Raw genomic sequence first — 12,443 nt, forward strand, 5'->3', positions numbered from 1 at the left:
GTACATCGCGCACACTCTCTTTTACGTATCGCTTGTGCGCTCTCCTGCACATCTTTTGCACACTCACCAACCCCTGGAAATCCTTTGGGCTCACTCATGCCCTGCACACATCGTGGGGGTGCATTTAACTCCCGTCACACAATTTCGGAACTCTCTCCTGTCCCTACACCTCCAGTGCGCACTTTCCCACACACTCTTGGGGCTCTGTCGTGACTCGAGGCGCTCGTTGCACTCCCGCACACAGTTTGGGCACTTTTCTGTCCCTGTACCTCAGTTAGAAGTGGTGCTGCCTCGTAACATCATGTGTGCAAATGCCTCCGCATCCTTTTCACTCTCTTCTACCCAATACATTGGTTGTGCGCTCTCTTGCCCTGCACATGCGCTCTGCTGGTGCCTGTCCCTCTCATCCTATGGACCCCTTCTGTCCTGCACATCCTTCCAGCCAGTTCCTGCCCACCCCCTGGGCAGTCTCCTGCCCCCGCGGTCCCTGCACATTATCATACATCCTTTCAGCCGGCTCCTGCCCACTCCCTGGGCAGTCTCCTGCCCCCGCGGTCCCTGCACATTATCATACATCCTTTCAGCCGGCTCCTGCCCACTCGCCGGACAGTCTCCTGCCCTGCAGATCCCTGCACATTCTTATACAGCCTGTCAGCCAGTTCCTGCCCACCCCATGGGCAGTCTCCTGCCCCCGCGGTCCCTGCACATTATCATACATCCTTTCAGCCGGCTCCTGCCCACTCCCTGGGCAGTCTCCTGCCCCCGCGGTCCCTGCACATTATCATACATCCTTTCAGCCGGCTCCTGCCCACTCTCCGGGCAGTCTCCTGCCCTGCAGATCCCTGCACATTCTTATACAGCCTGTCAGCCAGTTCCTGCCCACCCCCTGGGCAGTCTCCTGCCCCCGCGGTCCCTGCACATTATCATACATTCTTTCAGCCGGCTCCTGCCCACTCCCTGGGCAGTCTCCTGCCCCCGCGGTCCCTGCACATTATCATACATCCTTTCAGCCAGCTCCTGCCCCCTCTCCGGGCAGTCTTCTGCCCTGCAGATCCCTGCACATTCTTATACAGCCTGTCAGCCAGTTCCTGCCCACCCCCTGGGCAGTCTCCTGCCCCCGCGGTCCCTGCACATTATCATACATCCTTTCAGCCGGCTCCTGCCCACTCTCCGGGCAGTCTCCTGCCCTGCAGATCCCTGCACATTCTTATACAGCCTGTCAGCCAGTTCCTGCCCACCCCCTGGGCAGTCTCCTGCCCCCGCGGTCCCTGCACATTATCATACATCCTTTCAGCCGGCTCCTGCCCACTCCCTGGGCAGTCTCCTGCCCTGCAGATCCCTGCACATTCTTATACATCCTTTCAGCCGGCTCCTGCCCACTCCCTGGGCAGTCTCCTGCCCCCGCGGTCCCTGCACATTCTTTCAACTCCTTCTCGGCTCTGCTTTTTATTACCTCAATTCTGCCCCTACACAATCTTTGTGACCACATCTCGCCTGGAGCTATGGGTTAGATTTACTAATCTTTCAAGCAACGCAGTGTAGTAAGGCAACCTGCTGCGCTGCGCATTAGGGAGCGAGAAGAAATGTGCCATATACTTCTGCTCTCTCATAGCGCTGGTGCACCACGTCAGGCAGCCTAGCGCCAAAGCATTGCACCATGGTTCACGGGTGCCTGCATTACAAGCAGAATTGTTTTTGTGCAGGAAGGGGCACCTTCCTGCACAAAAACAATCTCTCAAGGCATTTTGCGCTTTCTATGTGTGCTGCAGAATGTAGCACACATGGAAAGAGGAAATAACAAGGAGAAAAAAAGATTTGTCTCCTCGTTACGCCATCCTTTGGGAGGCGTAGCGAATTCACGCAATCCCAAGTTTACACACCTTTTTAAATCTGGGATTGCGTGAAATCCATGGGTGGCTGCATGGTTACGCCCATGTTGCACCCATGGAACGCCTATCAAAATGAAATGTAACGCAGAGCAGCACAAGCAGCTGCGTTGTGTTTTTTTTCTTACAATGCCACGCAAGGTGGCGCAAAGAACCCTTTGGGTGGCGTTGTGAATATCAACTAGCGTTTTGCGTCATGGATGCGCCAAAATAAGTGGTGCCACCATGACGCAAAGTGTTAGTAAAGCTGTCCCTATTTTTGGATACAACCATCAAACTTCCCCTGGGCCGTCTCTTGGCACTGCACAGCTTTTAAGTAATTTCGTACCATCGCATACCCATTGGGCACGTACTAGCTCTGGTCTCTAGCAAGGCCTTTATGCACTTCCTCAGAATTGCCCATTCTATATGCACTTTCCTTCCCCCATAAAGTTGTGAGTTTTCTTTCACATTGTCCCACACAATTTCTTAGCACATTACAGCACCACATACATCTTTTGGCTATCCCCCAGCCCTCCCATATTTTCCGGGCATATTCCCCCTTACATTCTGCACACACTCCATTTCAGGGCCCAGCCCTTTGAGACTTCACATTTGGGGAGAGGATGTGGCGTAATGGCTAGAGCGGTCGACCTTGGAGCTAGGGAACCGGGTTTGAGTCTTGGCAGGGACACTCAACATCCTGTGATTCTAGGCAAATCACTTACTCTCCCCGTGCCTAACAAAAATGAATGTGTCCATCTGTAACGCTCATGTAAAAAATCACCTCCTCCTGTAAGGCATTCATTGGCCACCACCATACCTGGAATACGTACATAGCTCTCTACACCACACTTCTGCCATTTGTAAGCAAAGCAACCATCAGGTAATACTATTTCTCTATTTATTCGTACTGAATTTACCGACCTAAAAAGGATGAACGACTGAGCTGGCCTTGCAGGGATTGGCATCCAAGACCATGCAATCAATGCTTATTTCAACGGTGAGCATTCAACTAATTGTGCTCTCCTGCCCTGCTGGCCACTTACATCACTCTTCACCCCCTCAGGTCACCCCAATCCTTCACATGAATCCTCTGAGTAAGGGACTGTCTCTAAGCCTCCCTTGGGCTCCCTGCTGGCACTCAAACTCCTCGAGAACTCCCCTTCTCCACTGACTGACACGACTCATTAACTATTTGTCACACTTTCCAAGTAGCCACGCCCCTTTGCATGTTTGCAGACATGTCCCAAGACAGACAGTGCCCCCCCAAGCCTCGAGAGTGCCACCATGTTGTTACCCTTGTACCATGGAAATAGTCCTTCCTCAGATACCCTCAGAACTCCATCCTCTCCCTACACACCTTTAGCCCACACCCTACCTGCTGAGGTCTCATATTATGGCCAGACATTTGCCCATCACCCATATTTTGGGCACAATCCCTCCCTTTCAACATTATTAGAGCTCCTACTGTGAAAGGGACAGTCTCGCCTGTAAGTGACTGCTCTATGTGAACTTTGCCTCACAGAACAAGAAGCTAGATCTAGCTGGATTTACAGAAAATGCCGCTCTATATGACGTCATTAGCAGTCCTTCAACCATAACTAGTAATGAATAAAGCAAAATAGTTGGTGGTACTCACCATTAACGTTGGAGCAGCCGCCATGTCTTCGTCTCTGGTCACCACCTTGTCTCCAGTGTTGGGCGGCTTCACTCTCCGACAACACAACATGGCAGCGTTGACCAGTTCTGTCTCCAGAAGGCAGCTCGCTTTCCTCTTCTCTGCCCTGGGCTTCCACCTGGACCATCAGCATCCAGCCTTCGAGAAGATGGCTCCCCCTTGGAGGTCCAATCAGCTCATCAAGATGCTCCCCAAGAGAAGGTGGCTTTGTGCCTGAAGGTCAAGAGGTCCTCTATTGTCCGCTATTGCAGGTCGTCCAAATGCATCCCTCGCCATCGACCGCCGCGCAACGAGCCCCTGCATGCAGCTGGAGTACGAAGCCCATCAGGACCCAGAAACCTTTCCATCGCCCTCAGCGCTACAGCTTTGAAAGTCATTTCCTTGGGCGGGATCGCTTTCTTGACCTATGAGCCATGGCTCAGGATGCTAGTCAAGAACTACTGCAAGGGGAGGGCCGGTACCCGCATCGAAACAGACGTAGAGCGAGAAAGTAACCCATTGGTGCCCACGTCAACAGCTGAATGACTTCTTCTTCTCTTGCTGGTCACCCCTTGAGCACCATCCTGGGCCAGTGGCCAACAGCCTCCAGTCCCACCACCAATAACCTCCTCATCCGCACACTGTGGCACACCGCGGCAAGCGCTGATAAAAGGAGGTCGCAACTGGTCATGTCAAGGCCGCTTCCTGTTGATGGGACATTGTTGAAGCGCAGTGTTGTGGAATGTCGCAGTCGCTTCAAGGATTTCCCGTCGCCCCTTGGACGTAACACTCTCTGTACAACAACAGCGGCGCGGACAAGGCGAGTGGCCACGTCCAACCAGCCGCAGAGCCCACCAGGAGGAAATGGGACGTTTGTGGTTCCTCGTGCTTATGGCCCTGGGCTGGTGACGGCTGGAGGCCGGCAGGAAGCCCTGAGGAAGCAGCTGATGATATATTGAGTGTGTGCATTGTGGATGTAAAGCGCACGGGGACAATGCTCTTTTTAGCCCGATCCTCTGAATTTGTCACAAGGTATTAATCCGTGTTTTATTGTTCCTGCGGCAGTGGCCTAGAGTGCGATATCGCGAGACTTCGCAATGCAGATAGCAAGATGCCTGTGGTGGCTATCCGAAGCCCTCCAGCCTAATGCATAAAGTGCATAGGCACTTAAGAAGCTGGGTATTACAGCACGTTTTGCACCCTTGCTCTCACGCTGCCTCATTAATGACTGCGAGAAAGGTAATGATTGTGACTCACCGTGCCACATTAGTTCTATACTATCTGCACCTAAATGCGATGCTCTTTTCATGCGCCTGGATGTCCCCTCGGGTGAGAAGCAGCGCTCTACAGAGCCACCGTACATTACTTGATGAATGCGCCGCGCATTGAGCCTGAACTGGTCTCTTTCACCCGTAGAGAGTTTAAAAAAATATACAACGGATGCTATTATTCCAAATTGAATTATGTATATATGTATTATTTTTTTTTAACAGAGGTTTCACCTGGAAGTTAATGCTTCCTTACTGATCCCATTGTGAGTACATTGCCTCGTGCCAGAATCACCTAGGCTTAACAACGGTGGCTGATTGGCCCGCCGGATTCCACACCTATCTTGAGTTAGGACACATTGGGCCAGAGGCGTCTTCGGTCATTATCGTGCGTCACCGGCGAGCCAATGAGCTTTCGTTATTTACCCTTCACAGCTTTTTTGTGTTTTCCCGTGCCTTTGGCAGGTCACTGTTTTTTTTCACACACAAATAACATATTGCCTGTATCCTTTTTAATTGGAAGAAGGAGTGATGGATAAACATTCTTTAATGCATTTGCATCTCTAGTAATTATGCTGGGAACAATCCATTCCATTGCTATTTAGCTCATCTATGCCTTTGTGACAGGGGGCACCCAAATGTAAATACGTGTTGGCCCGTCACAACAGGAACCCTCTAGTCTGGACTGCTCGACCAGCCTCTCTGAACTGAGACAGAAAGAAGTCCTTCTGTGTTATGTGCTTTTCAGGCCTCATAACACATCCCACGCGTGGACACATCTACAATGCTTAGGATGACTGCATGCGTTGTTCATTTTAGGTCTGGCTGAGGAGCGCAGCTGTCTGCAGACATATGGCCAACTATCCATGCATTTTTTTTTCACCTCATGATATTAGCTGTTTGGTGAATAATTTTACGATGCACGAGGGACTAAGACACACTTAATCCCCACACATTCAATTATTTGTCTTTTACACACAGAAACAATCCGTTTGTATGTTTTTATTTGCTGCAATGGGTTTTTTATCGTATTTGTGAGGACTCAAAGGTGAGCAATTACCACAACCACTAAACGCCATTCCCACCACCGTCACATTACCACCAGCATTACGTTCACTATTACCACCACTATCCGTGCCACCACATTTCGTCCAGGCTTGGGTTTGCACGCTTTATTACACGAAAACCAGGCATTAGGCTTTCCAATGCCTGCTTTATCTTGTTTTCTCGTGACGTCATTACTATTGTGTATTATTAAAAAGGAAATGAAATCCTTAATTAAGATTAACCTATACTGATACTGTTAGCAAAAACAGTGGTTATTAAAATGCATGAACTGAACAGACCGCTAGTACGTGCTATGGCACACTTCATTCCATTGTTTTTAGCTTGTCCGTGGCATTTTACAGGGTGACCAGTGTAACCCATTCTCAGCCCCCCAGCACCGCTTCTTGCTTCGTGTTTTTGAGACCGTGTGTTTATTTTTGTATGTTCCGTTGTTCATTTCGTTTTTTCCCGCTCTCTGGCCTGCTTCTCTAGTTGACAGTATCCCATGTTTGTCATCCTCAGTCCCTGGCACTTGTCTCCCATTATTGATGTCATTCCACCTCCCACGCTTCCCATCTGCCTCAATGCTGTAGTTGGAAGCTAATTCATTAAAGTGTCAGCATGCCTCTAGTTAGTGCAGATGTTGTGCTGCGTTCATCTTCTTAAAGCGCTTGCTTGTAGTTAGGGTTGCCTCTTGGCACTCGCTTAAGGTGAATAATTGTAATCTGGGTCGCCACTAGTTATAGGTAGAATCGAGGTGAGATGTTGGATTATTTTGTCGTCATTAATGATCTGAAGGTGAAAAGAGAGAGTTCCAGAGAGGGGGATCCAGAATTCGAAGTTACTGGTGACCTATTGGCTCGCTTTGAATCCCGTAAGTATCCGAGGAGGTGTCGGAGGGATGGAAAGCGCTTACGGAGAGCAGCACTCTTAAATGTTTTTAATTTAAAAAGGAAATTCAGGACTTAAAATTGTACAATATGGAGTTCACAGTGCCCTTAATCCATTCTAATGTGGGGTCCTCCTTAGAGTGACTTGCGCTCTCTTATTCGGGGCATGTATTTTGGGGTGCCGTCAGGGGCCCTCTCTTGAGTGGTCACTTCACGTGTTCTGCTGTAAGGTTTAGAGGTGTGTACACTTGTCGATTTCTTCGTAGAAGGATCACTTATATTTTTCCATGTGCCTCCTTCAAACAAATATCCCGTATTTTAGACGTTTTCATGCATGAAAGGCCGCAAGGCTAAAAGTGGGTTCAGTTTTAGACTTAAAAATTAGAGTTCTATGTTTACTGGTGTTTTTCATCACATAAAATAACTTGGTATGAGGTGCATATAATATATGTTTGGAAATGGCGCGGAACACATTATAAACACTATGGGGAATATTTAGCAAGATATCACGCAACGCAGCAAGTCACCTTGCTGCGCTTTGCTGCGCTGCGTGGTAGGGAAAAGGCAGAAATGCACTGTACTTAATAATATACAGCGCATTCCTGCCCTTTCCCAGCGCTGGCCAACAATGTGCTGCCTAGAACCAACGCAGGCACCCTTACACCATGGTGAAAGGGTGCCTGCGTTGTAAGCAGCGTGTTTTTGTGCAGAAACGGACACCTTCCTGCACAAAAACAATCCCCGAGGTATTTTCACCTTTCTATGTTTGCTGCAGGATGTAGCACACATAGGAAGAGGAAACAAGCATTGGCATAGCCAATAGGTCTCGCCTTTGGGACCTTATAAGTGTTTAGCCATGCAACAGTTGCATAACTAAATACTTATAAGGTCCCAAAAGCGAGATCTGTTGGCTATGCCAAGCGGCCGTGTGGTCGCAAAAGCGAAAGTGATCGCGATCAAACATCAAAGCGGCCGAGAAAGTTAAAGTAATCGCGGTCAAGCGTGGCGCACGCGCCCGCGCACATGCCCTGTAGCTCTAGGCTGGCCTGGTAGCACTTTTTGGAGCCCTCTCAAGAAGTCTCGCCAGACCAGCGCATGCGCTGGGTCAGGCGAGACCTAAAAACAAGGAGAAATAAAGTTCTTTCTCATTGCTACGCCTCCCCTGGGGATGTGTAGCATTTAGACGCAATCTCAGGTGTACTGGTAAATCTGGAAAAGCACCAAAATCCATGGGTGGAAACACTCAAGCTCCACTCATGGACCACCTCCCTGGTGCAGCATGACGCAACGCAGTCATTTGAGCTGCGTTGCGTTACTCTGGATTTATCAAGCCGCTCAGGGCCATCACGATGCAAAGCCTACATAAATAAGCCACTATATGCAGTGCTTTAAATGGACAAAAATAAGTGCAGGTACTCATCAAAAGGAGGGATAGACTGAGGGTGGAGTTTGGAGCGGAGTTTGGGGCGGGCATAAGGGCGGTACTAAAGGCGGAACAAGGGGCGGGGCTACGTTTTTGGCCTTTTCAAGCTTTTTATGCAAGAAATCTGCATGTATTGTTAAAATATCAGATATATCTCTCCATTCGTTTTTTTTTACACTAATAACCATTTATATAGCACTTACCAATCAGTGTTTATTACCACCCAAAGTAACCCTTTTTCTTCAACCTTAAAAATTAAAAGATTAAGGAAAAACCAGTAAGGTACTATATATAATACTTGTTGTTGAAAGCAGGTCGTTGCTGTAGCGGCACAATTAACTGAGATATATGCCAAGGATGTTAACTTGTGACCTACAGGGAAGACATGGATCTATGCAACAAAAGCAGTATCCCATGTAGCTATTTACATAAATAAAAAGAAATAAAACATCTCTGATCTACATGTTGCACGCTGTGCTTTCCAGCTGGCACAATGACCCTCTATGCAATTTTATGGCGAGTGCATTACCCACCAGAGTCATTCATTTTATTGCTACTCATGGTGTCCCAATCTTTCTTACTTAAGAGAGAGGCCCCCGCTTCCTGTTTCTTATGATTAGTGAATGTGCTCAGCTGCAAAAAGGCAAGCAATTCATCAGACCCTCTTTGCATTCTGGACACTAGTGCCTGTTTCTGTCTAAAATGGAAACCAGAGTTGCTTTCCAAGGGACATACTTTGTGTAACTTCAGTAGGCAGCATATTCTCTCTCGCTGCCACGGGGTGAGGGATGTTGACCTAGAGACAAAATTGCTGCTGGTGGCTCAACCTTTCAACATTCCATTTTATGTGGTTGAAAAGAAGTGGTGGACAGAGTAAACATGTTGCACATGTGATATTAGATGATTAAAGGTATCTGCTGGGTTATCCGAATACACTTTGTAATTAAAATATACACCATTATGTTTAACACAGCACACATGATGAAACAAACATCTCCGTTGGATAATTTGAATTGCTTTAAAACCTTTTGTTGACATTACTTTGCAGTATTTAGTGCGAGCCCAGGTATGTTAATTTAAATAACTTATATTTTATGCCTCATATACTTAATATAGTAAATGTCAAATGTATTCTTGCATTTTAAACTGTTGCTGAAATAAATATTTTGAAAAAGTAACAGACATTTACCTCACATTACAAATGGCAAGAGGGTCTGTGAATCGAAATATGGCTGCTGTCATGAAGTCCCGGTCAGGAGATAGGGCTTATTACAAATGACATTTGTTTTCCGTGTTGTACCAAAATAACTTGTATAAAGGACCACCTGGGGGTCCAAAATAGGAGAAAAAATTAAGTTTTACTGTTTTTGGCGTCCAATCAGTGTGCAATACATTACAACCATGAGTGCGAGTTACACGCATGTACCTAGTCATGAATTACATTTTTGGCTTTTGATAAAAATACAGCTGTTTACAACCTTGTGGCATGTAAGCCCAGGTGGGTTAGCGCTAGCTGCAAACATCTCTGTTCATATCACATTTTCACTGGCTTCCCTCCTCTTCCGTTCAAGGTCGATGAACAGGGATCGGTGAGTTTGGCAACGAGATCCCATATTATTTACACATGCAACGAGGCAATTTAGTTGTGGACCGATGGTTAGAGATAGTGAACGCAAGCGCAAACTTGAAAACTTTTGTTCTGTCCAGGCTTCTTGAAAATACCCACAACAGGCAACAGTAACTTGAAAAAATGCTTCTATGTGTTTTGTACATGCGCACTGTCAAATATTTAACTTTGCAAAAACAACAATTGATGGACAGAATGGAGAACAATGTCATACATTCACTCCAGTACAGAGATCTGGGCCTAAATCCATCGTTTTTTTGCTCACCATGCCATTCCAGTTTGAACCCAGCCATATGCAAATCAGTCTTGACCCTGTGCCCCATGGGAACAGTCCAGCCCGAACTGCCAAGCCAGGTCCTCCCTGGACTGGAAACAAGCATCCTAGGACCGGTTTCGGGCTTTCAGCCCTCGTCAGCCAGGATAGCTTGATTCCAGTGGCATGGAGAGCAAGGGACTCACGTCTGAGCATACCCTTCCCACTCGGGGTGACAAATGCAAAAACAACAATTGATGGACAGAATGCAGAACAATGTCATACATTCACCCCAGTACAGAGATCTGGGCCTAAATCCATCGTTTTTTTGCTCACCATGCCATTCCAGTTTGAACCCAGCCATATGCAAATCAGTCTTGACCCTGTGCCCCATGGGAACAGTCCAGCCCGAACTGCCAAGCCAGGTCCTCCCTGGACTGGAAACAAGCATCCTAGGACCGGTTTCGGGCATTCAGCCCTCGTCAGCCAGGATAGCTTGATTCCAGTGGCATGGAGAGCAAGGGACTCACGTCTGAGCATACCCTTCCCACTCGGGGTGACAAATGCAAAAACAACAATTGATGGACAGAATGCAGAACAATGTCATACATTCACCCCAGTACAGAGATCTGGGCCTAAATCCATCGTTTTTTTGCTCACCATGCCATTCCAGTTTGAACCCAGCCATATGCAAATCAGTCTTGACCCTGTGCCTCATGGGAACAGTCCAGCCCGAACTGCCAAGCCAGGTCCTCCCTGGACTGGAAACAAGCATCCTAGGACCGGTTTCGGGCTTTCAGCCCTCGTCAGCCAGGATAGCTTGATTCCAGTGGCATGGAGAGCAAGGGACTCACGTCTGAGCATACCCTTCCCACTCGGGGTGACAAATGCAAAAACAACAATTGATGGACAGAATGCAGAACAATGTCATACATTCACCCCAGTACAGAGATCTGGGCCTAAATCCATCGTTTTTTTGCTCACCATGCCATTCCAGTTTGAACCCAGCCATATGCAAATCAGTCTTGACCCTGTGCCCCATGGGAACAGTCCAGCCCGAACTGCCAAGCCAGGTCCTCCCTGGACTGGAAACAAGCATCCTAGGACCGGTTTCGGGCTTTCAGCCCTCGTCAGCCAGGATAGCTTGATTCCAGTGGCATGGAGAGCAAGGGACTCACGTCTGAGCATACCCTTCCCACTCGGGGTGACAAATGCAAAAACAACAATTGATGGACAGAATGCAGAACAATGTCATACATTCACCCCAGTACAGAGATCTGGGCCTAAATCCATCGTTTTTTTGCTCACCATGCCATTCCAGTTTGAACCCAGCCATATGCAAATCAGTCTTGACCCTGTGCCCCATGGGAACAGTCCAGCCCGAACTGCCAAGCCAGGTCCTCCCTGGACTGGAAACAAGCATCCTAGGACCGGTTTCGGGCTTTCAGCCCTCGTCAGCCAGGATAGCTTGATTCCAGTGGCATGGAGAGCAAGGGACTCACGTCTGAGCATACCCTTCCCACTCGGGGTGACAAATGCAAAAGCAACAATTGATGGACAGAATGCAGAACAATGTCATACATTCACCCCAGTACAGAGATCTGGGCCTAAATCCATCGTTTTTTTGCTCACCATGCCATTCCAGTTTGAACCCAGCCATATGCAAATCAGTCTTGACCCTGTGCCCCATGGGAACAGTCCAGCCCGAACTGCCAAGCCAGGTCCTCCCTGGACTGGAAACAAGCATCCTAGGACCGGTTTCGGGCTTTCAGCCCTCGTCAGCCAGGATAGCTTGATTCCAGTGGCATGGAGAGCAAGGGACTCACGTCTGAGCATACCCTTCCCACTCGGGGTGACAAATGCAAAAACAACAATTGATGGACAGAATGCAGAACAATGTCATACATTCACCCCAGTACAGAGATCTGGGCCTAAATCCATCGTTTTTTTGCTCACCATGCCATTCCAGTTTGAACCCAGCCATATGCAAATCAGTCTTGACCCTGTGCCCCATGGGAACAGTCCAGCCCGAACTGCCAAGCCAGGTCCTCCCTGGACTGGAAACAAGCATTCTAGGACCGGTTTCGGGCTTTCAGCCCTCGTCAGCCAGGATAGCTTGATTCCAGTGGCATGGAGAGCAAGGGACTCACGTCTGAGCATACCCTTCCCACTCGGGGTGACAAATGCAAAAACAACAATTGATGGACAGAATGCAGAACAATGTCATACATTCACCCCAGTACAGAGATCTGGGCCTAAATCCATCGTTTTTTTGCTCACCATGCCATTCCAGTTTGAACCCAGCCATATGCAAATCAGTCTTGACCCTGTGCCCCATGGGAACAGTCCAGCCCGAACTGCCAAGCCAGGTCCTCCCTGGACTGGAAACAAGCATCCTAGGACCGGTTTC

General features: G+C 48.4%; 1 protein-coding gene across 3 annotated transcripts in view; it reads right to left on the bottom strand.

Moving 5' to 3' along the window:
* Positions 1-12,443, bottom strand: part of PDE2A (phosphodiesterase 2A) — a 1,179,840-nt gene that overhangs the window by 951,907 nt on the left and 215,490 nt on the right. Inside the window, exon 1 of one of the 3 annotated variants that reach the window (XM_085623381.1) lies at positions 3,508-3,921. The exons of the other annotated variants lie outside the window; for them this stretch is intronic. Within the exon in view, the coding sequence (XP_085479507.1) occupies positions 3,508-3,597 (90 nt within the window). The 5' untranslated portion in view covers positions 3,598-3,921. Of the gene's footprint in view, positions 1-3,507; positions 3,922-12,443 lie in introns of those variants that run through there. 3 annotated transcript variants of the gene reach the window in all.

This window comes from Triturus cristatus, chromosome 8 (assembly GCF_964204655.1).
Source record: "Triturus cristatus chromosome 8, aTriCri1.1, whole genome shotgun sequence".
Classification (NCBI taxonomy): domain Eukaryota; kingdom Metazoa; phylum Chordata; class Amphibia; order Caudata; family Salamandridae; genus Triturus; species Triturus cristatus.